The sequence below is a fragment of the Lytechinus variegatus genome, chromosome 11, assembly GCF_018143015.1.
Source record: "Lytechinus variegatus isolate NC3 chromosome 11, Lvar_3.0, whole genome shotgun sequence".
Classification (NCBI taxonomy): Eukaryota; Metazoa; Echinodermata; class Echinoidea; order Temnopleuroida; family Toxopneustidae; genus Lytechinus; species Lytechinus variegatus.
In genome coordinates, this window is record NC_054750.1 from 28,563,789 (window position 1) to 28,589,479 (window position 25,691).

A 25,691-nucleotide genomic window follows, 5' to 3' on the forward strand; every position below is an offset into this window, starting at 1 on the left:
CAACAATATGAAACTAATGTACATACTATGCATGTCGAACAGTCTTACGATCAATTAAACATGTTATCAAATCAACACTGTATATAACAAGGTAATCAATCCCAACTTGCTTACTCTCAATAATATGCAGCACAGTCTTATGAAAAATTTTGTTTCCTATGAAATTTTACTGACATTGACTGCCTTTAAATGATTGTAAAGGTTTGCAACCAAATTCAAACTTAGCTCCAAAAAGGTAAATTAGTTAAGCTAGGTCTTTCACCAATAATTAAACCAAATGCAACTAGCACAATCCAATTAATGTTTTGTATAACATCTTTTCTGCTTTGAATAAACAATACATCTTAACATCTCGCATGAGTTTTCGTCTGAATTCAAGTGTGAATAAATTCACTATCCTCTTGCTTATCTCAATTAACAATTTCATATTGATAAGCATAAATGTAAATTGTATGAAAAAATACAGAAACAATGTTCATACATGTATCTAATATTCATATGTAAACAAAGGTTTCATAGTGAATGAAACATATGCCCATTGATACTATATCATACATTTCAATAATTTCTGGAATTCAGCCACTTTGTAAATTTAGCCATCAAAGATGAATGTGATTTCCCTTTTACATTCACCCTTTTAAACGAATCAAATAAACACATTCTTTCCCAATTTGGAAAATTTTGGCTGCTGTATTACATAAACGTGTGAATTCCAGAGCATTGACTTGTTAAATCCAAACTTGTTGAAACATCATAAATGACCTGTAAAGAGATGAATGGTTATTACATAGAAAAATGCAATACATAAACTTTGCTGTTCAATGAAAGTTTTCACATTTTTCTTGTGCAAATTAAGAAGTTCAGTCAGTCTCAGTTCAGGCACTAATAAGGTCTGTAATAAATGAGTTTGTATAGTCTTTCATCATGCAGACCTTGAAGATATTAATAGTCTTGACTCTAGACTTCCAAATTAATTTGTTGCTCTTGATGAATGTTGTAGCCTTCTTCTCAGACTTAATCAATGGAACATGCTGATATATTATAGAAATTAATGTTTCTGGAAAAATTCATATCAATTAGTCTCATTTACAGACTTTTTCGATTAATCAAACTATAATAAGGCCCATATTTTCTAGGCTTTCTCAACATTTTAATCCTAATTGAATAGATTCCCTGCGTAAATGTTCGAAGTCAGGTTCCTTGGCCGGGAATTCCTATTGGTCTTCTTGCGGTAACAGTAATATCAGTTTGTGAATAGGACGCTCTAATTCTTGAAGTGGACCGATACGCTTACCACTATTACCTATTCCGCGGTCTCCCAAGGTGAGTTTCACTTTGCGAATGTGTCCATCTTCAGATGGTATGATTTCGGCAACACGCGCTAGGGACCACTGATTTCTTGGAGTATTGTTGTCCTTCAGAATGACGATGTCTCCAACACAAGCTTCGCGTTGTGGGCGTGTCCACTTCTGGCGGACCTGAAGGTTCTGAAGAAACTCCTTTCTCCATCTACTCCAGAATTCATTAATGAGGTGTTGTACCCTCCTCCATCGCTTTCTCGAGTAGATATCTGCATTCTGGAAGTTTCCTGGGGGAGGAAGGAACACCTTTGACTTCATTGTTATGAGGTGGTTTGGTGTCAGAGGTGCTAGATACGTTGGATCATTGAGATGAGTTACTGTCAATGGTCTGCTGTTGATGATAGCTGCAGCCTCACACATCAAGGTTCGTAGTGATTCATCATCAAGCTGCCTTCCAGATTGGTACAGGAGAGTATCTAGAACACTGCGAATAGAGCGTATCTGCCGCTCCCATACTCCTCCCATGTGGCTGGCAGAGGGAACGTTGAAGATAAAGTGAACATAATCACATCCTTCACTGAGAAGACAGTCCTTGACCTTCTGATGATCCATTTCATGCCAGGCCTTTTTTAGTTCTGCATCCGCTCCGACGAAATTTGTCCCTCTATCACATCTCAGTTGTTGAACTGGTCCTCGGAGAGCTGTGAAACGACGAAATGCTTGAATGAATGAATCAGTAGTCAAGCTGTTGAGTGTCTCGACGTGTACAGCCCGAGAGGCCATACATGTGAAGATGAGACCGTATCTCTTCAAATCCTTTCTACCTTCCTTAATCATCCAAGGTCCAAAACAGTCCATCAGCAATATGTGAATGGTGGAGCCTCTGTTACTCTGTCGGAAGGAAGATCTGACATTTTTTGGATTTGAGTTGGACTTCGTAGTTTCTGACATATGACACATTTCCGTATGAGTTTTGATACTCGATTACTGCCTCCGAGAATCCAGAATCCATTCTCTCTGACTTGATTGAGCGTCATGCCTCTACCCTGATGCGCTGTTAATGCATGGCAATGACGAAGAATTATTTCTGTGATATGGTGGCTTTGAGGAAGGACTGCGGGATGCTTCCTTATGTACGAATCATCACCTCTTCGAATCCGTCCTCCTACCCTCAGGATGTCGTCTTTATCTAGGAAGGCGTCAAGACCATGGAGACGGCTAGCTTTCTTTATCTGACGTTTCTTCTTTCTTTCAGTTAGACCCTGATCATTTTGGATAGATTTCAGAATCTGGATTTCATCTCCAAAGGCTTCTCTTTGAACATGCTTCAGAATTTCAATCTCTGCTTGATGGAGATCCAGCACTGCAACATTAGCCTTGGTTGATGGATCGTCCTTTGCTTTTTTGGCATGTCTCTCTCTACAGCGTTGTTTCAAACGTGAGATGAATATCAGGCAGTATGCAACAGCTTTCCTTGCTATAAGCCAACTAGAGAAACGTTGAAGTCTTTGCAGGTCGAACCCATCTTCTCTGGATTGAGAGACATGTACTTGAGTCCTTTTCACCTCTGGGTCATTGGGAAGAACATCGAATGTCTCTCTAACTTCATCTGTGGGAATTGACTGTTCCCATAGCATTTCTGGTCCATGTAGCCATTTTGAGTCATTTAGCTGATTAACTGTTAGACCTCTGGATGCTTCATCAGCTGGGTTATTTTTTGACTCAATGTACTTCCACTCTGAAGGTCTGGAAAAGTCCCGGATCTGTTGAATCCTGTTGGCTACAAATACGTGAAAGCGTTTGTCAGTGTTATTTATGTAGCCAAGCACGACTCTGCTGTCAGTCCAGAACACATGATCTGCATCATCAAATTCGAGCTCTGCTTCCAGAAACTTCTTAACCTTAGCGGCGACAACAGCAGCAGTCAATTCCAGGCGAGGTACTGTTACAGACTTCAGTGGTGCTACTCTGCTTTTTCCAAGTACTAGTGAGCAATGTATTTTGTTAGTGGCATCAGTCAACCTCATGTAAGTACATTGACCATATCCTGTAGTACTTGCGTCAGTAAAGTGATGATATTGTACTGACTTTATTGACTTGAAATCAGTAGGTTTGTAGCACCTAGCGATTGATATGGATTCAAGTTGCAGTATGTCCATTCTCCATTTTTGCCATTGTACCCGGAGATCATCAGGAAGAGGATCGTCCCAGTCTGTTGACATCTTGCAAAGAGCCTGGAGGATCTGCTTTCCTTTAAGCACCACAGGTGCTAATAATCCGAGGGGATCGTAGATAGACATAACTGTAGAAAGTATCCCTCGTCTGGTTAGCGGCTTGTCCTGAAGTGTGATTCTGAAGTTAAATGAGTCAGATTCAACACACCACTGGACTCCAAGAGCTCGCTCTAGTGGTAGATCATCCTGGAGCAGATTAATCTCTCTTACATTTTGTGCTCTATCTCTTTCGGGAAACGTCTGCAGTACCTCTCTTGAGTTAGATACAAGCTTATGGAGATGGAGACCGCCCTTCTCACATAGTTTCTTGGTTCTGGATATGAGATCTACAGCTTGGTGTACTGTAGGCAAGGACTTCAAGCCATCGTCCACGTAAAATTCTTGATGAATGAAGTCTCTTACATCTTCACCGAACTCAACAGCATGGTCTGAAGCAGTTTGTCGGAGACCAAAGTTGGCACATCCCGGTGAGGAGGCTGCCCCAAATAGATGTACTTTCATCCTGAATTCATTTGGTACTTCATCGTAATTACCATCCTTCCACCACAGAAATCTGAGATAATCTCTGTCTTCCATGTTGACTCTGAACTGGTGGAACATTTCTTGAATGTCACACATGAATGCGACGTGATCCAGTCTGAAGCGACAGAGTACTCCGACTAATTTGTTTGTTAAGTCTGGTCCTGTGAGTAGGTGCGAATTTAACGACTCTCCTCTGCATTTCGCACTGCAGTCAAATACTACTCTCAGTTTATTTGGTTGAACTACCCCATGGTGTGGGATATACCACACTTTACCATCTGTGTTGTGGTCTGGTGCTGGTTCCGCATAACCTTTCTCTAGAAGAGTTTCCATTACCTTGGTGTACTTCTTGCGATACTCGTCATTTTGCTTGAACTTTCTTCCAAGATGATCAAGTCGTCCCTTCGCAAGAACTCTGTTATTTGGCAACTTTGGCTTCTCATCCTTGAATGGCAAAGGCATTTCATAATGCCCATCGTCTAATTTGTGAATCTTATCTCTCATAATGTTCATAAACTTGACGTCATTTTGTGAGTATGCCACTCCTTCAGCCTTGGTGTCAAGGAAATCAGCTTCCATCAATCTTGTCACTCTTGCAGGGGTGATCTCTTCCTTGACTGATGTGTTATGAGCAAACAACACATCCTTGTTTCCTGTTTTTAGCTCAGCAGGAATCTCACAGGCTGTCAATCGATGACTTACACCAACTGGATCATCCTCATAGTTGTGTTCACTTTCTTTCACAGTACCCACAATGCTCCATCCTAAGTCTGTCTTTAGGCCATATGGACCATTAGGCCAATCACGATCAGGAGGAATGACATCTCTTGGTATGAGGGCTCTAGCACAGTCGTACCCAATCAACAAACCAATTTCACAATCTTGTAAGGGCAGTAGGTTATGTGAAATCTTGGAAAGGTGAGGGATACTGGTCGCCATCTCTGGAGTGGGTATGTGATTACGATTTGCTGGTATGAACTGTCTGGTATAGGTTGATGGTAAAGCTATCTTCTGTTCTCCATCAAATGACCTGATGGAAAGACCTTCAATGCGTTCGCTTGGTACTCTCTCATCCACAGCCGACATCGTTGAAAGAAGGAGACTTACAGGAGTTCCATGCAAATTCATCTCATTCTTGGTTTTCTCTAGCAGAAACGTGGTGTCGGATTGAGTGTCAAGTAATGCATACATCATTCGCTCATCCGATGTGGTCGAGTGAGAAAGCCAGACAGGAACTATCATTGTACTCTTTGTAATGGTCAATCCAGCGTTAGAGTGTTGGCTAAATGAAGCATGAGACCATGACGACTGAGTTTCATTGGGTCTTGGATCTACCTCTTGTTCCTTCTTTGGTTCTGGTCTCTTTCTGTTTTCATGTAGTAAAGATGGATGTCGTCCGTTACAAATGTCACAGGTACTTCTTCGCCTACAAGCCTTAGACATGTGACCATACTTTAGGCAGCCGTAACATAGACCTTTCTCTCTTATGTGACTTTTACGATCCGCCATGTTCTTTGACGCAAACTCAGTACATTCTTGTAGGGAGTGGTCTTTCTTGCAGCATGAACATGATTGTGGCTTAACTCTCTTCTCCCTTTCCCTGCTGCCTGAGTTTGGATGCGTCACATTGGTTGAGAGGGTTCTGACATCTGACATAGACATCGTCTTGTTAGATCTTCCATCGATTTTGCCATGGAGAGAGGTAACAGGGTAGCATGCTACCTTAGCTTCTGCTTCGATGAATTTTGCAAATATCTGAAAAGGAGGAAACTGTCCATTCACGTCTCTCCAATCGATAACCTTGCGTGACCATCGTGCAACGAGCCAGTCTGGCAATTTATACAAGATCTTTTGATTCTCTCTTTCGTCGTTTAGGTGGTGAAGGTTACCAATCTTGTCCATGGCACTGACACATTGATGGAGGAAATCTGACAGATTCCTCAGACTGATGGCATCCTTCGAAGATATCTTTGGCCATCGGTCCAATTTATCTCGAAAGGCATTTGCTATGATGAAGGGGTCACCATATCTACTGGTGAGGGCTGTCATGGCTTCCCCATATGCCTTATCATTTCCAACTAGAGCATATCCTCGAACAAGTTCTAGAGGTTGACTTCTTAAGTATTTCTGTAAGTAGAAAAACCGATCCATAGGCTGAATACCGCTTTGTTGGATCAAAACATCAAACGCGTGCTTCCACGCAGGAAAGGACATAGGATCTCCTGCAAATGTCACTGGTTCGGGCAATGGGAGCCTTGTCATCCGCATCTGTTCTATTAAGACGTTCACTGCGTCACCTCGAAGGTCATTTACATTCGGGTGGGTTTCTGGTTCAACTTCGCGGATGCCATTCACCCAATCTTGACAATCTTTATGCTTCTCTGATACCACGCGTACAGCATGAGATTTCTTCGACCTTTTTGTCGAAGTCCGTGATGAGGCAGTTCCTTCTCTTTGTGCGATCAAGACCTCAAGAGTTTGTTTCATCAGGTTGCTGTGCTCTTCCTCTACTTCATCTAATTTACTGACACTGTCGTCATCAATCTTGGCAGTGGCACGAAGTGCCATCAGCTCATCTTGTGTCAGTATCATTTTGTCTACATTAGTTTGTAGACAATCTCTGGTTTCTTGGATAGTCGAGGTAGCACTCTCGTCACCCAGCAGCACTCGAAGTTTATTTGCTGTGCGCCTCCAAGTCTTGATGAGACTTTCAAACTCCTTCGACTTGATGTCGATTTGCCACAAGAGTCCCTTTTCCGTTGCTTTGGCTTCACGGTGTGGTCTACCTTCAGCCTCAGCCATGACGAAACTGTTTCCGAGGAGACGTCTAGACGTAAAAGGAGTTTTTACTGTAGCTGAAGCATCTCTATAAAGGACAATTGGTCATTTCTTTGGGGTTCCAATCATTCTTTAATTATTTCAAATGATCCGTATACTCCGTATGCTCCTTATGCTCCTTAAAAACTGTATACAAATGAAACAAATCGAACGAATAATAAATCAACCGTTCATGAATAGGCATGTACAGAAAACAATGACCTAAAGAAATATGCATCTTACATTGTCTAATTATAACCCTTTGTCTTAACCTCAACTTAACATATTTCCATTATAGTACCATGATTTCATTGTTCTGTGCTTTCATACATTATGCACACATATAATCTATCTGAAACCATAATTTCATATCTGTATTCTTCATAATGTAACCTTTCTCATATTTGTTATCCTTCATCATTCAACTAAAGTCAAGATTTCTGACCATTTGCATTCTTTGTATCGCAACTCTGTTCATAACGATAACATGTCTTAAACCTGTATAACTCTTCATTCCTAACTATACTTCTATCAGAATGAATCAACCTTTCACTGTAACAAACTTGCATTAACCTTCTCAATTTCTCCATGTCATGCACTTAATTTACTCATAATAGTACATCAACCTAACAGTGGCAAACGTTTGTTTACATTCTTTCATTCATGTGCATTTCGTTCGCGTGCCGTAATCTACATTACATAACAATTGGAATTTGCGAATCAACATTGGGTCGGCCGCCGGAAAGTAATGTACATCGGCCTAGTGTAATGTACACATATTGAGTTATCTATCATGGATCTGTGCTTATTGAATGTACTTATACATAGATAATCTTATCATTGAACTTTAATTATTCTTAATAATTACTACCTTAGATCGTTACATACCTCCTTTCTGCCTTCTTATGTGTATATTTTCATAATACACGTCGATGTCTCCAAATTAGACAGATTTCATCAACATGATCAACTGGAATTCGAAAATGGTGCCATTTCCAGATAGCAAAATTAGTAGCCTGAAGATGGCGCTACATATCTAAATTTAAACCAATCCAAATAATCGTCAAAAAAGATCAATCACTGAGACTTTGTGATGTAGGTTTCAAAGTTATTTCAGCATGAGTTCCCATGATTGGAACGTGTGGGGCGTCGTGGTCTAGTGGTTAATTAAGATTTCATCTTTCAATTTGAAGGACGTTGGTTATATTCCAAGCCATAGCGTGTTTTCCTTCAGCAAGAAATTTACGCACATTTTGCTGCATCAAACCCAGGGAAGGTAAATGGACACTGGCAGGTAACAATTTCTCAAAAGCTGGGTGCACCGAAATCAGGAGACGAACTTTATAGCCGGGATGCGACATTATTTTCCCCACCGCAGTTCTGGAAGCCAATATGAATATTCATGACTACAAAATTAATTGTCAGCTAGCTAGCGGTCGTCGTTGGCGTTCACTTTGCCACGAATAAATCGGCACCCTCAAATTACCGGTACCTATATATTAGTTACATATGCCTTTTAGGCTTATATCTAGATCCAATTCGTAAACACTAACATTATCAAACTGCCAATAATGACAAGACAAAATGCTAAGCTAGGACTAGCCTAGGCTAGGGATAGCTTAGGCTAGCGCATTAACTTTATCTCAAATATGGACCTGTCTAATGCCTATAATGCCGACTAATGCCATGGTTAACTTCGAACTATTTAATTATGAACTTTACGTTTAATTAGGTTAGACCATTTAGCTTAGTACCCTTAAATAGGTCTCGTCCGTACAACAAACTAGTCTTAGATCTAAATCAATTTTTCCTAGATCTAGTCTAGTCTCTAGACCTTGATAGACCTTGATGTGGGCTGTATCAGCATGGAACGAAATCTAAAGTCAGGCGCGGCAAAGCATGCACGTAAATGTAACTGTCTATGCTTAACACTGGCTCTACATGGAGGAGCCGTGGTGTAGTGGTTCTGACTCTCGCATTGTAAGGGTCGTGTGTTCGAATCCCACAACGGTCTGGCGCACTGGCGTAAATCTCATGTGGGGATATACCCCCCACTTTTCGAGGAGGGGGGATGGCCTGTACAAACATTCCCCCACACTTTTTACGGAAGAAATGAAAAAAAAATCAAAAGAGATTATTGTTTTATTGGTGAAAATTCTTCCTAAAATACCGCTTAACAAATAAAACAATATTGTTGAATAATAAAATGCAAATAAAGAGCCAGTTCACCATTTCCAAACGAAATACTTATGTCCTTATTATAAAATTGAAGAGGAACCCCCGTTTCTTCCAGTTTTGGGGGAAGGAATTAAGATGGAATGTCAATTTTTTTAATGTAATCTCTAATAAAACCATTAAACCATCATGGGGTAAAAAAGATAATAATATCGGAGGGGTATTTGCCATATGGACATACAGTGGCGTAACTACAGGGGGGCATGGGGGGGCACATGCCCCCCCATCGGCTGACCCCCCCAAAAAAAAAAAGGGGGGAAAGGAGAAATGAGGGAGAAAGGAAGAGAGACGTAGTGGGAAAGAAGAAAATATTATTCATTATAATGTTACATTACGTAAAAAAACATTTTTATCATAACTTTATGAAACATAATTTGCCCAGGGCCTACGTCTTAATTGTTCCTGGTGCTCGCACTGTCTGTTTAACGAGATATATAATCCTGTTGTACTAAAACATCCCGTTTACAAGTCAAATTGAACCAAATATATTTTCTAGCAGTTGAGTTATCATTTTTTATGTAGTAACATATGCTTCTTTTACATGACCCAAAAAATGATTGCCCCGTGTTAAGGTCTTCGTATATAAACATTTCCTATCCGTGATTACGTTCGCAATAGTGGATTGGTGAGATATGTCTGCTCTTCATGAATTCCTAAAATCATTCCTTAAAATGTCCCTTCTTCTGATCTGAATATCAAAAGTTTTCAGATCGCATCATCTGGTTAATGAAATACGTATACGGTCCTAGTTAATTCCTACAAAGAAACCTTAAAATGCCCCACTCCAGGTCTGAATTATCTAAACTTTCAGCTCGCGCTTCGCGCTCGCTATATTTGATTAGTGAGATGCGTATGATAATCATGATTGCAATGACTACAAAAAGTGTTTCATGTGTTCAGATGTAATTCTAATAAAATCAGCAAGCGCACTCGCATTAGATAACTATGGTGAGATATGCATACTCTTAATGGATTCCTGAAATATATTCCTTAAAATCTCGCTGTTTGGGGTCAAAATATACAAAATTTTCAGCTCGCGCTTCTCGCTCGCATTGTTTAGCAAGACAGGTACCTATCATGATTACACAAATTTGATTATAATTTCCCATTTTAGGTGTGAATATAATAAAATCAGCTCGCGCTTCACGCGTTCACTCAGTAATTCCAAAATTTTAGCTGGTGCCCCCACAATGCCGTGACCCGTGACCCACGATACGCCACTGTGGACATATCAATGACAATTCCTTGCATATCTAAAACATTATTGCAAAAAAATGCCAAAATATTTCAGTCATCCCCCCACCCATCAACACGGATTTACGCCAGTGGTCTGGCGTCCTTTGGCAAGGGGTTAATCCACAGTTTGCCACTCTCGACCCAGGTGCTAAATGGATACCCGGTAGGATGTGAAAGTCATTGTAGCTTGTCCAGTACTGTGTGCGCCTCACCGGCGACTGACTGAAATAATGCCCAGGGAGTGGAGGATGTGCACACATTGTGTGCGCGAATGGCTGATTGAATCCGATGACCAGGGTAATAATATATCTGTAACGCGCTTAGACACGTCGTACCGATGTATTAAGCGCTATATAAAAAACGGATTATTATCATTACTACATACTATTGGAATCGCAGAGTAAACTCGATCTTGATCCCAGTCTTCATCAACAAAATATAATTGATCGGTCTACATTTTCTTTACCCGTGCACCAAATAGTCAATTGTGTTACTAGATCTAATTCTATATACGGACTAGACCTATTAAACATTCTTACACCTATACTCACCTACATCCTCATATACATTCTTTATATTATAATCACCAACACTCTCACTTTTTCGTACCCATATTCACCCTTTTATGAATTATTCACACTCATATTCAGCCTTTACTATACTATACCCCCCTCTCTCTTTTTCACACACACACACACACAGTCACACCGTATCAACCCCACATACGCACACCAACTCTGCTACATGCTTCATGATGTAATGCTGTAGTATAACTATACTTAGCAGTCGATTCTAAATGTATTCATAAGCGCTTTCTGGCTGTGATTGGCAGACATTCTGATGCGTGGTATCGATGTTGGTTTTCTTGAGTTCCTTCAAAATATGGGGGTCGGTAGGGTTCTGGTTGTTCCTGGTGTCGAAATCGAGTTCTTGGTAGGTGTCTTTATCTACGTTTCTGCAGGTGCGCATGGACGCGTCAAAGACAGTGGTCTCGTACTCAGGGGAGGCCTCGCGTGCAGTGTTTCTTGGCGATGAGTTCAGTTTTGCCCTGAAAATCAATTCACAATATTTTGTTTTCTCATATTTTTCAAACCAAATCATGACAAACCAACTACCTCATAATATCGTAATATCGTAACAAAAAGTATTTACTGATATAATGTCATTGTACTAAACTTACCTCCTACATTTCGGCCTAACCACATTAAGGATTATAAGGAAGATGATGATCATGATGAGAGGTACTGTAACACCTGCAATTATAGCGCCTAATTGCGCCCTTTGACCAGTAAGGATGGTCTTGGCTCGGACTGGGTATGACCACTCACTAGAACCAGCTCCATTGACAGTTTGGACCTTGGAAAATGAGAAAAAAAAATATCACCCATAATCTGATGATCCCAGAACCAAAACCAAATAAGAATACAAACCAATGTAAATTCATTACAAAGTTTGATGTGTGTAATTGTTTATTGGTCAGGAAAATGTAAGTTTATGAAATTGGCACAACCTCTAAAATTGTTTTAGAAGCAAAAAGACTTTAGTCTATCCTTTTTAAAATTGTCATGTTTTATAATTTGCTTTAAAGTTTTTAATACGCTATAATACCCAAATATGAATGAAGGATTTTTGCTACTTACTTTCATCGACAATACGGCAATTAAGAATCTTTTCAAATAATTGACTATTGTACTGGAGTACTGATACTAGTCATGCAATAATTGGAAATCAATAATTTGTCATGAGGATGTTTGGAATGTATAAACACCATTTGTTCTTTTAAAAATTAATCACAACAGCGAAAAGAAATGAGACCGAGAATTGCTGTATTACCTGAACTGTATAGTTAACACCATAGGGAAGATTCGTCACAGTATGTTCTCCATCATATGCATCTGTCAACGCATTTTCCATCATATAATCACCATCATCTCCTTGATCGCTTTGCTTGTAGCGAATGTTGTACATCTGAATACGACCATTCACGTTAGATGGAAGAGGGGTGGACCACGACACAGTGAAAGAACTCTTGGTGCTTTTTGGTATGGCCAGGTTGATAGGAGCGGGTGCAACTGATATAGAAAAAAATAACGACAGGAGATGAATCTTTAAGGTAGGGAGAGTGCATCGGTACAAAAATATATAATTGGAGAAACAATCACAATAAATCAATATGATGTATTCTGTAATATCATGGATTCTTCATGCACATGATGCATAAGGGAAGAATGAAAATCTGGAGCGACGAAGAAAAGTAAATCATCAAATTTGATTTGTTATTCTTTAATATGGCACCTCAACCAAGACATAATGGACAAGTGGCCAAAGCGTTTTGATTGAATTAATGTCCAAACTTTCCTAATAATAGAGAAATATCGCTTTCAATGGCTGCAGCATCAAACATTATAGTAACAAAATTTAATATTATGCTTGACTGATCGTCAAACGTGGCTAGCAAAAAAGGATCTTGGATACAAAGGTCATATTGAGTAATTAAAAAATACAATGCTGTGTTATTCGTAGGCATTGTTTCACTACTGGGGTACCACATTAAAGAATGAAAATTGCAATTGGAGTGATGATATTTACACTTTAGAAATTGGATAGCAGCCGGGGTTTTTCTCGGTACCCATCTTTCAAGTTTTCTTTAGTCATCCAAATAAGTTTCATTTATTTTTCCAAAATGTTGGAAGTGAAAATAATTAAGACGAAATGGCCCTCGTGAATTGTCTGCTGTACAAAATTGTATCCTGTTGTAGAAATTGGAGGGGGCACAACAATAATTGATATCAGGGAAGGTACTGCCAATCATCAGCCAACACATTCACAAAATTTTACCTTCTTCAAGTGTTCTGCCAATTGACTCACTGCTCTTATCACTTTCCTCATCTTTATTTGAAGCAGTCATTTGAATGGCATATTCCAGATAGGTCTCTAATCCTGCTATTGTGAAGTTGCTTTTATCATCAGAAACTATGAGAGAGTTTGTGGACGATGAACCAGAGAGAGCATAGTAAACCATATAATGGGTCACACCACTCCTGCAGTTTGCTGATTCCAAAGAGAGGGGCTAAGAACGTACAAAAACATAAAGAAAAGTCTCGACCATGCATTCTGCAGAATATATTCTTGTATTGTCTGTTTTTACATTTTAACTGCAATAACATTCGGTTGAAATAGTGTTGGGCCATCACAAAAATATGTTTGTCGGTGTTTCCTCACATTTAAGATTTGAAATGCAAATCATTTTTCTCCATCAGTAAACTCCCAAAAGCATACATCTAACATATGTATATTTACTTTAATTAGTCACCTATTCAATACTTCATTCTTCATTCGATATAGCGAAACTGAAATTGATTTTAAACATTAACTACGATTCGTCCAAGGCTGTTACAGGACGTACAGCGTACATGAACTGAGGTGGAAAAATGACATTTATTACCATATGTATATATATATATAATCATAAAAGGTATAGTAAATGCCGTAGAAATGAAATAATAGATTTTATAAGGAGCATAGCTCTCTCTCAATATATATATATATATATATATATATATATTATTATATATATATATATATATATATATATATATGTGTGTGTGTAGATAAATAAATATATATATATATATATATATATATATATATATATATATATATATATATATATATATATATATATATATATATATATATATATATATGTGTGTAAAGTTATACATGTACAACAGCTTCTGGCAACTCTTATTTTATACAAATATTGTAAAGAAATGAAGAGAACAATGGAAGGCGTAGCTTAAATCAAGGTTCCCCAGAGCTATCTACCGTTTGGTAAAATTGGTGATGCCGAAAAAATGTCTCTGCCGGGAATCGAACCCGGGCATGTACTGTTATCGAAGCAATAGCTTTGATCCAGCTGAGGCATGGTGGCTTGTCATTGTTCTAAACCCACCTTCACCCGCAAAGGAAATTATAATTGGTAAAGTGTCGAAAATCTGTCTGACGGTAAATCGGATTCGGTTCGGCCTAGCCACTAAAACGTCTCTGTGGTCTAATGGTTAAGGCACCGGCGCGCGGCGCACAGTGGGCCAGAATGGGTTGAAAGTGCGCCAAAATTATATTCCGTGTTAGATTTTTACTTTAACATGTTGATTATAGATAATTTTGGGCGTAGAATCGACTGAACATAATTTAAAGCCGATATGACGTCACCTTGATACCAAATTTTGATTGGCTACTTGACATATCTGTGAAAACACAAATTACATAGTGTAGTATATAAACTTTGTGTTATGTGCTACTTTAAAGTTGGCCAGAGTGAATTTTAGTTTGTGCCTAAAAAGTGTTTTAAGAGATGCCGAAAATTAGTATAGTTTCACTGCATCAAATTGATTATCAATTACATTCATAAACAAAAAAAACTTTAAAATATTACCCTTGCTTTATCAAGCTGTGTTGACTTGTGTAAAACGCAGAGTAACACCACGAATGTATCACTATTACGAGAGTTTTGGGATGAAATTATTCTACAGGTAAGTTTTTTTCCCTGGAAGAGTTGTGGGTATAGCAACAATTTAGCAACATTTATTTTGTTTAAATTAAGCCCGGAATTCATGTCACTTTCATGGAATGGGAGGGGAATCTTCCTCGCCGTGCAAAAGCAAACGGCAATGTATCCCCATGCGGTGCGCGAAAGATGACTGCGCGGTATAAAAATGATCGTTTATGAACAGGTTTTGGGGGTGTGTGTCAAGTTAAATCGGCTCTAATATAATAACGGGCAAATACGGGCAGCTAAATTTGGTATCGACTTAAAGCTTAGACATCGGGAGAAATGATGTTTACAGAATTTAGACGGAAATCCACGGAAATCTAAACTATTCTATTGTAAATGCAAAAAACATGGATTTTTCAGTCTTTTTCGAGGAAAAATCATCCTATAAACCTGTTAAAATGTGTCTTTTATCTGCTTTGAACCATTTCACACGAAAAAAAATATATCAGGATTATGTGGGAGCCATTTCAGATTCCTACATGAAAAACCTCAAAACCTCATGAAATGGCCTGTTTTTCAACTAGGATGTCATATACGCGACATTTCGCAAAATGTCACATTTTACGATTTGAGGTAGGAAATTAACAACCTTTATGCAAATTCCGGAATGAAATATTTTGCTGAAATATTCTCCAAAGTATTGTCTTTCAGCTGGGCGTGACAAAAAATAAACATCTGAAATTGCCCAAAATGACTTTTGGCGCACTTTTGTTTCGCCCCGGCCCACTGTGCAGCGTTTAAAGCTGGGGGCCCGGGTTCGATTCCCGGCAGAGACATTTTTTCGGCATCACCAATTTTTCCAAACGGTAGATAGTTCTAGGGAACCTTGCTTTAAGCTACGCCTACCATTGTTATCTTCATCCATTTCTTTACAATATATATATATATATATCAATATGTATATGGTAATAAAACTGTCATTTTTCACCTTAGTGGAACATACAAATATATATTTATGTACATATGTGCAATGTATATATTTTTTGTTACTCTCTAGGCCTACCTCCCATGCCACCTGTAGTTCTTTAGGCCTTATAGCTTCCACTTGTATTCCAGTAGGTACATTTGGATCTGGAAATTCAAATTTTAAAAATAATTCATCAGCATGATATAGCCAAGATATTGTTGAATGGAAAAGCTGAACCACGTCGTCAAACTTTGTCAAACAGGAAGAAACGCACGTTCCTAAAAAATAACAAGTTATTATTATTATACAACTCGTGTATTGTGCAAAATGTCATAACAGTTGAAGTTATTTTGATGTAGTACATCGTATAATATGGAGGCTTTTTTTTTTACTTCTGATATAAGTCAAGATAAAGAAGGGCTAAGAATGATTGTAAACACGTCTGTTCTTTTTTGGCATTATGGAGAATTTCTGGTAAATTGTGCTATTCAATTGGAATCTGTCAGGCAGTGGCGTAGCTAGGATTTTTTTCCTGGGGGTCACTGGGGGTCCTTCCTTTTTCAAGGGGGGGGGGCACCATTTTTCCGGTGTGTACGTATGTGTCGCAAGGGCGGATCCGACTTTCGCCAATAGGGGACGGGGCCCGAAATTTTCCCAGATCAATCTTTATTCTGATAAAACAACATAAACATAAAATAATCTCATGACCCTTACAAAAAGTGCGAGCGCGAAGCGCGAGCGATTTTTTTTTTTTACTTTCGTGTATTTTGTCCTGAAAATTTAATATTCTGGGCAATGTTATGTGTGATCCTGAACAAGATGGTATGTAACTAGATGGTTACTGCGAACGCCAAGTGCAAGCAGAAATTTTTATTAATAGTTCTAGCATTATCGAAAAGGGACCTGGTAACGATTGCTTAGAGTTACTCACGAAGACGGTATATATTTCAATAATGCGAGCGCGAAGCGCGAGCAAATTTTTTTGACATTCCAACCTAAAAAAAAAATGGTCATTCTAAACACTTTTTGTATTGATAAATGGGATAGGTATGTAACAAAACAACTGATGCGAGCGCGAAGCGCGAGAGGAAGAAAATTGAGATTTTAGACCTAAAAGCGGGACACTCTATTCATATTTTGTAAATCATAAATAGTTGAGTATCATTAAAATGCGATCGTGAAGCGTGAGCAGACAATTGATATTCTGATGTGAAACTGGATGATTGAAGTATATTTTCAATAAAGAACATGCAGGCTATCGCGCGTGTTTTAGATTTAGACTTAGAATCTGGGCATTCTGAATACATTTGTTTAATGGAACATTATGGAATACACGTAGACAATAGTAACTTGGGTTATCAAACAATGTGACCACGCAGCGTAAGTTTAAAATGCTGATTTGTAGACCATAAAAAGGACATTTACAGAGCACTTAAATTTGTAAATGATAATAATGAGAGCTCGATGTCTGGGCTAAAATATGTTTTGTATATTGATTTCAAAACTTGTTCCATATCAGCCTATTGAGCAAGGTATGAATCTCATCGAACAGGCAATTCTGGCGCGAAGCGCAAGCAAAATTTTATATAGTAACATGAAAGATTTTTTTGCAAGTCTTCCCCTCCACTATTTCATTCACTCGTCTTTCTCCTCTCATTTTTTTCCTTTTTTTTTTCTCTTTCTCCTTTTTTTTCTTTTTTTTGCTCTGCCAATTTTTTCAGGGGGGACCTGGGGGTGCAAATCAAATCTGGGGGGGGGGGGCACGTGCCACCACCCCCAGCCCCCCGTAGCTACGCCACTGCTGTCAGGCCATGAAGAAGTTTGGGGAAAAGAGGTCACACTGAACTATTTATACTACATCAATTATGCAAAGCGCAAGATGTTTCACTTCTGGCCATTATAATCGAAACCTCCGCTCCCATACCCACGATATGAAAATTAACTCGTGTTTTGTGTAATTACATTCTGCAGACACGCGTAATGAAATACTATGGTGTCATTTATTCTGACAAAATCGAAATTGTGGCAAATAATAAAAGGCAGTTATTCGTCACCGACAACAGAGAACTAGTGATTTGACAGAGCCCCCGGCACATTCAATTCTTTATAGCAGAACACAATACCTCGAAACATTAATAAAAATCTTCTAGAAAGAATAAAATTACTTGTACAAAGAGTGATAGTATCATTTCTTGGCGACCAAGGTCCTGTTCCACCCTCTCCTTCCCTCACGGCTGCAACACAGAACATGTAGTCTGTGTCAGGAGTCAGGTCACTAACAGTAGCTGAAGTGTTAGAGTCATCTACTCTCTGATCCAGTTCCCAGTCACCATCTCTCTTTACAAATATATCGTATCCTACAAGTGGAGGATCCCCTATGTCTTCTCCTGCAGACCAGGCATTCCACCGGAGATTGACTGTCGATAAAGCGGTGGTGACAATCTCCGGAGCTTCACTAATTTCTGGAAGAGCTAGACAATAGAAACATTTCGCATTTACTACGGGGAAAGTCTCTACAAGGCATCGATTCCTTTGAAGATGCAATTTAAATCACAATGAAGAGCTGAGAGGCATTTGTTAAAAGTTGGTGGACTGGGACAGCAGATCATCCGAAGATTTGCACCGGACAAACAATTGCAATTATGTCGTCCAGAGTCAAGAGATTCCGATGCTGTCCTGGTCCACCAATTTCGACAAAAGCCTTTCATCTCTCCAATGTAATTTGAATTGTATTTTCAAAGGAATTGGGGGCGTTGTAGAGAGTTTACCATTAGTAAATGCGAAAAGTTCGGTATTATTCAAGTAGGCATAACCAACTATACAATTGAAAGTTGTCTGTCTCAATCACATACAAAATTATGTTTTTTGTTCTTGCATCAAGTCATAAAAATAAAACTCAATTTAATGTATCTCATTGAAAGTACATGCACTTCATATTAAGCTTCTGGTATTTTTGCCTATATGACATCATCCATGGCCATTTCTCATATGGTTTACTATATAGCAATGGGATAACTTAATTGAAACACATGCATAAAAGAATGATGTGTAGAAGTAACTCACCATACGTTGGCCCAGAGACATATGATAGGTAGGGCGTATTTTCAACAATGAGAACACAAACATAATTTCCATCTTCTGGTGGGTAAACACTTTCAATATCAAAGACAACAGCCCGTTCTGACTCGGATACAAAGCTTGAGTGCTTAGTGATTCCTGTTTTGTTGTAGCCGCTTTGAGTAATTCGACGAAGGTCAACAGAAGATGCTTCAGGAAGTGGAATCCCCTCAGCATAACATGTGATAGTTGAAGGTTGGTATGGATTCACTCTTACTGCTTCATATCTTGGTATTCCTGTCAATAACCAAAGTAGACACGATGGCATGAAATTAATAATCAATTTTAGCCATTAATAAATTCATAAATCAATATACATAATAACAGTACATACAGCAAAATCATAAGATAAGTAGGCCTATACATTTTATCCTGTTTAAATCCAGTCGCAGCATAAACACGACAATATTGCTGCTGCTGCTCGTTTTCTTCCTTGTCCTCGCCCCTATAGTCCCTTGACTACTACTAACACAACCACTAAAAGTTCTACTACATCTTCTTCTTCTATATTTACTTTGGCAGTAGGGTCCAAACCAACCATCAAGGCATTGACCATCGCACAGTCCTCTCTGTATCTCACAGGCTTCTTGAGCACAGTGGCATCGTTGAAGACAATCCAGACCAAAGGTTCCTCCGTCACACTCTGCGGGTTAAGAGTTAGAAAATATCAATGAAAACCAGATTGCACTGTTCATAAAGTGGAATCGAATAATCATGTTGCAGCGTTTAGCAGGTGTATGTGTCCAAAACCAACAATATGTCAACCAACATTATATTTTCTTTCCTTTTTTAAGGGTGGCCGGTCTTCATATGCAACCCCAAAATCAACAGCAAATTACAACTGAAGGAAAGGTTATATGTTGATAGCCAAAATATTAAATTGGTCTTCAAAAAGTAGAGATATGAAAATGGGTTTATCTGAAAGCATGATTCCACTTCTGCATATTGTTTTACGAAGTTCTAAAATTGAATGAAGACAATATACACACACGGTTTCCTGGATTTTTTTCTTACTTGATTGCTTGAAAGTTACATAGATATTGCACAGTCTGCACATCTTTATGCAAAGTGAATCTTGAACTTCAAGTCAACTTCTGACAGCGAACTGTCTACTTGAGGAAAAGTAACTTAATCACAATATAATTGAATTTGCAGACATTTTCCCCGACATGCCAATTTCCATTGAATGTGATATCATCAGATGGTAAAAAAAATCATCTTGATTTGGAACAGAAATTGTGTATTGCTTGATCTTCAAGCAGTAATTCCATATAAGTCTACCACTTTTAGCAATATTTTGAAAGATTTAATGCAAATACGTTATTAAATCATTTATTTTAGTGATAAAATATAATTTCGAGGGGAAAAGAAAGTCCTCATGTTTTGAATCTTCTGTATTCCCAATATTATCTGTAAATTTTACGTAAATAAGAATTCAAGAAATCATCTTCAAAAGAAAAATACAATTGTTTTTTCCCCGGAGTTTTCGTTTTTAACACGAGACAGCATGTTGCGAGGTCATGCCTGATATAAAACAAATAAGCCACTCCCACCACCCCCCCATTTTGGCTAGGATAAAGTAAAATGATGTGAGATTGATATATGTCTACGACATCGATTCAAAACTATAAACTAATTGTAAGCATATCGTCTGTTTTTTTTTTTGGGGGGGGGGAATGGAATAGGAGTCAATGGAATAAGATCATTTTACCTTTACAATTTTCCCGACCATCACGTACGCTGTATCCTAAGGCACACTTTTTCTGAGGACATGCTCCTGTTGTTTTATCACATGATACATCATCCATGCAATGACATTTATCAGTACATTGAGATCCATAGTAACCAGCCTCACATATATCAGGAACTGAGAAATGACAAGGAAAGTAGAACACAAATAGGACATTAATTATGTCATATTTTGTCTGCAGAAGTGATGGGCATGTTGTAAATAAAGAAGATTACTTGTATCGATCGGGATTAGGTGTGCAGTGTGCCCTGCATGTATGATAATAATAATAATAAATAATAACGGTATATTTACCAAGGGTAGCCACTTAAGTTCCGAAAAATGTTCCCCCAGTGGGCCTTGCTATTATTATTATTATTATTAAGCGAGGCTGCCGATTCAGGAGCACACATAACAGCTTTTTGAGGAATTACTTCCTGCCGATACCCATTTACTTCACCTGGGTCGAGTGCAGCACTCTGTGGATGAATTCCTTGCTTAAGGAAACTACGCCATGGCGGGATTTGAACCCACCACCCACTGTTTCAAAGTCCGGAAACTAATCCACGGGGCCACGACGCTCCATATAATACATGTTATGTATAATACGCACATCTTACTTACATTTCCTTTCAGAATTAATTTTTTGTTAAAATGGTTAAAACTAAAAACTCACTTTGACAATTGTTCCCTGACCAGCCAGACTGACATCCACCTGTAGTACATATTCCACTGAAAGGGTCACATGATGATACAACAGCGCAGTGACATGTTTCTGAGCATCCGGCACCATATGTGCCAACATCACAATCTGAGAGACAGTAGGGGAAGGCGGGGTAAGTTGTGACACTTTTTGCATTTTGCATGTTAGAATTGATATGACTAGTACTATTGTAGAAATAAGTACCTTGCCTTTAATTTTTATCATTGGGAAATGTTTTTCACCTACATATAACTTTCTACCCCCACACTGAAAGTCATCGTGACCGTTGAAAAAACCGATGTCAAATGGCTCATCTTGCCCCATATATGGGGTAAGTTGTGCCACCGTCTGGGGTAAGTTGAGCCACAAAAACTACGTACAAAATGTATGGGGGAGAACCAGCATGTCAATTTTTTGTTTAAAGTCTTTTCACTTGCTAATTCTCTATACATACTAACATCCTTTAAAAGGAAAAGAGCAGTCATGTAAATTTGCTCCTTTCAGCCTGCATTTCAATCGATTTTTATGGTTTGTTTGTTTTTTAAGATACATTACCATAAGAATTACCATGGCTCAACTTGCCCCATGCTGTTTGGCTCAACTTGCCCCAGTCCGAACTTAGTGCGATAATTTTGTATCCACACATTTATTATGCATCCATCATATAAAAGACTATGACAAGAATGAAGATCCATACCTGGACTAACAATGTTGTTATCATGTCTTTACTATATTTAAAGACGTGTGTGTGAATAAAGTACTTATTTATTTCACACTCTTTTTTACTTTTTTGGCTGAAATTCATACTTTTCCCTCTAAAAAACTACTTTTTGTTTCAAAGTGGAAAACAATGTAGTGGGTTTAGGGGTTATTCTATGGGTCATCAATACATGACACCACCACAATGTCTGACTCATTCATTATTGGCCTGGGGGTGGTGGCTCAACTTGCCCCTATGCTCAACTTACCCCGCCTTCCCCTATATAGAAGGACACAATTAACATAAATAATCATAGTGCAATCTGACAGGATGAAAACAAAAATAAACGGGAATGATAATTCCTACTCCAAAAGAAATACCCCCTACTTTATCCTCCTCCTGTCCTTCTAATGCCCCGCCCCCTCTCCCTTCTCCTAATCCTTCTCCTTCTTCTGGTAATTTCAAGTAATTGTGTGGGGAATGCAAAGACATGGTTCAGACAGAACATTTTGAATTACACCATATGAACCTTCTAGTAGGTCATTGATTATACCGATGCATTACGGTAATGACTTAAATAAGACCTTTCTAAATCTTATTACCATACTAGTAGTTCAAACTCACTGAATTTATAATACGTTTTATAAAAAGGCAACCAGTATAAACAGTTAAAATGGAATTAATAATTCCAGTTCTAAAGTGATCTAATTTAAAAAGCAATACCTTTCCCACTCATCCTCTTTGGCAAGGCTCAAAATCCACACTTTGCCACTCTCGACCCAGGTGCTAAATGGGTACCCGGTAGGATGCGAAAGATATTGTATGTTTGATTTTGCCAGCGCCATAATGTGGCTGCGATGAATGCAAGGAATGCTCCCCGGGGAGTGGAAATTGTGCACGTTCCGTGCTTGATTGAAATGAATCCTATGACCGGGGTAATAATATGCTGTAACGCGCTTTGGGCCATTCTGGGAAAAGCGCTTTATAAAAATTGGCTATTATTATTATTCTTATTCTATACCCCACAATATAGCGTCACTTTATTGGCGTTTTAGAATATAGTCTGATTTATATGTGAGTTTTTGTCCCATCTCCTTTATTGCTGATTTCTTCATATTTCTAATGAAACTGCAGACTTTAGAAGCTCTGCTTTTTATGCAGGATCGTCATGTTCCATAATCATTTATTGCCATTGTTATAATCTACTGTCATTCTTTGCTATACCTAAAGGTATTATTTAACTTTGTGAGCAGCCGATTTAAAAAAAATATCAAACCAAGATGAAACATGTGTACAAGTGCATGTATTAGAACTAATAAACCCTGAACACAACCATTAGTGAGAATAAAAAGCTAAAACTACAAGGCAAACCCCGATTTTTGTAAACAGGCGTCTTATAGACGCCTAAATAGTACACATAAGTGTATGGGATGAAATTAAGATGGTGTTTCCGGTCACTTTATATTTCAATTTTTGAAACACTAAATAATAATTTTCGAACGCAATTTTTTCTGGGCTTCTTTTTTTGTAACATCACGGACACAGGTGACAAATGTGACCTTCTATAGCTCATTTTTTTTAAATTCAAACCAATGTTAACCATTCACTTTAAATAATTTGCCACACTGTATTCTGTATTGTCATAATCAAATTCTTTATTTTGTGGAATATGAGAATAAAGAACAATAAAATCAAATGTATATATTTCGTGTGATGCGGTGACCATGATTTGCACGCATTTAAGCAAAATCATCATGGAGTTGATATTCAATGAAATAAATTCCACAATTCATACGAAACCAACTTGAATCTCAAATACCCAGCCAAAGGAAATAACCTAGAAAGAACTCCTTTTATAAACGGAATCGTTCAAGGTCAAGTACACCCCAGAAAAACGTTGACTTTGGTAAAAAGAACAAAAAATTAAACTAGCACATTGCTGAAAATTCCGTCTAAATCGGATCTAAAATGACAAAGTTATGACAATTCGCTTATTTTTCACAAATGGCTATATGAACACCTCAGTGACATGCAAATTAGACAATCGATGGTGTCCCTCACTCACTATTTCTTTTGGGTTTTTTATTGTTTGAATTAAACAATATTTCACTTTTTAACAGATTTGACAATCATGATTAACTTGACTGAACCATAAAGTATCAAACAATGCTTATGCCACATGTTCAGGGAGGAATTAATCTTTGCTTCACTTGACAATGAAGAGAAAATGTTAAGAAAATATCATATTTAACACAATGACATGAATGAAGAACAAAAGAAAAAGGTGAGTGGGTGACGTCATCAGTCTCCCATTTGCATACCGACCAGGACGTTCAACTGTTTTGTGAAACTAAGCGAAAATGTCATAACTTACTTATCTTACATCCGATTTTGATGATATTTTCAGTGTTATGCTTTTCGAATTTTTTCTCTTTTTATTCAAGGCAACTTATTGTTGGGGTGGATTTGTCCGTTATTAAGTAGGTCGAAGGTTTCACTGGTATCGAAGTTCTATGAAGATGGACTAGTTTCCGCTCGACTAAAAAAGTGATAAAAAATTTGGTCTTAGTTTACACATGCTGGTTTTGCAAAGCTTGAGAAAAGAAATCAACCAGATAATTGTATAAGAAAATGAGGTTAAAGTGTTATGAAATCGGTTGGCATCATATTTTATTTACTTGTTTTAAGACCTCTGCTAGTAAAATGACGATTTTTTAAATGAAAAAATAGTTCCGGGACCCCAATTGTTTCAAAGGTCAGGTCCATAGCATTGCATTTTTTTGCAATTGCTGTTCCTAGAGTAGTTCCAGAACCCCTTTTCTTTGACCTTTGTGTGGGATATAGGTATCATGTAATTCAAGTGTATAGGTATCATGCTATAACCCCGGGGCTGGGGGTAACACAATTTCATTACATATTTTTTTGCTTCTGTTGCTGGTATCAGATCATTTTTCGAGATATGCAACCATGCGCAAAAAATGACAATACGCAAATTATGATCACAACACCGTACAGCATAAATGTATGGTTTCAGTCTATTAAACTGGGCAGGGTTTCATGAACTCTTGAACTGTCCGACAAGTCGTCAGATCTGAAAACTTTTCTTGATTTTTTATTGGTTGAGAAGCACTGATACTATGGTAACTGTCTGATAAAATGGGACTTGACATTAAAACGTCCGACAACTTTCATGAAACGCTCTATTGGAATAAAAACATGACTTACCGCTGTCGCACGCAAGACCACGAGACCCAACATCACATGAACATCCATAAGGATCAGGTAGGCAGAAAAGACTTCCTCGACATTGATCAGAACCGTCAAAATCATAGGAGCATCTATATTCGCACCCGTACCCAATCTATTCCCACCGTTATTCCTGCAAACTGAGGATCCTTTCACACGTGAATCTTGAATCATCGTAGTAATGATGATTGCAGTTCGTCTTTAGAATCATCGGACCTTACGCACGCTCACTCGAAATCTGTGATTTGAATTGGAATTTCCGAGCGAAGACGGTATGTTTCCTTGGTGACTTGCCAATCGAATCACTGCATCGCAAATACAAAGTACGATGAGTGCATGGGAGCTGTATTTTCTGCAGAAGTGATTAAAAGGTCGCTTAAGCTCCG

The 25,691-nt window shown here is 38.3% G+C and overlaps 3 protein-coding genes across 3 annotated transcripts; all 3 read right to left on the reverse strand.

The window, feature by feature from the left end:
* Window positions 1–1,214: 1,214 nt before the first annotated feature.
* Window positions 1,215–2,138, reverse strand: LOC121423508. The gene has a single exon (XM_041618858.1). The coding sequence runs from the start codon at window positions 2,136–2,138 to the stop codon at window positions 1,215–1,217; it is 924 nt and encodes a 307-aa protein (XP_041474792.1).
* A 20-nt stretch (window positions 2,139–2,158) lies between these two features.
* Window positions 2,159–6,859, reverse strand: LOC121423509. The gene has a single exon (XM_041618859.1). It carries the CDS (start codon window positions 6,857–6,859, stop codon window positions 2,159–2,161), a length of 4,701 nt encoding a protein of 1,566 aa, XP_041474793.1.
* A 4,175-nt stretch (window positions 6,860–11,034) lies between these two features.
* LOC121423510 (angiopoietin-1 receptor-like) lies at window positions 11,035–22,551 on the reverse strand. The gene is made up of 11 exons (XM_041618860.1): window positions 22,440–22,551; window positions 21,333–21,467; window positions 20,639–20,794; window positions 19,442–19,570; window positions 18,874–19,164; window positions 17,976–18,281; window positions 15,907–15,974; window positions 13,184–13,415; window positions 12,179–12,417; window positions 11,526–11,701; window positions 11,035–11,393 (listed from the first exon to the last, which is right to left on the reverse strand). The coding sequence occupies exons 1-11, from the start codon at window positions 22,549–22,551 to the stop codon at window positions 11,138–11,140; spliced, it is 2,100 nt and encodes a 699-aa protein (XP_041474794.1). The 3' UTR covers window positions 11,035–11,137.
* Between the last annotated feature and the right edge of the window lie 3,140 nt (window positions 22,552–25,691).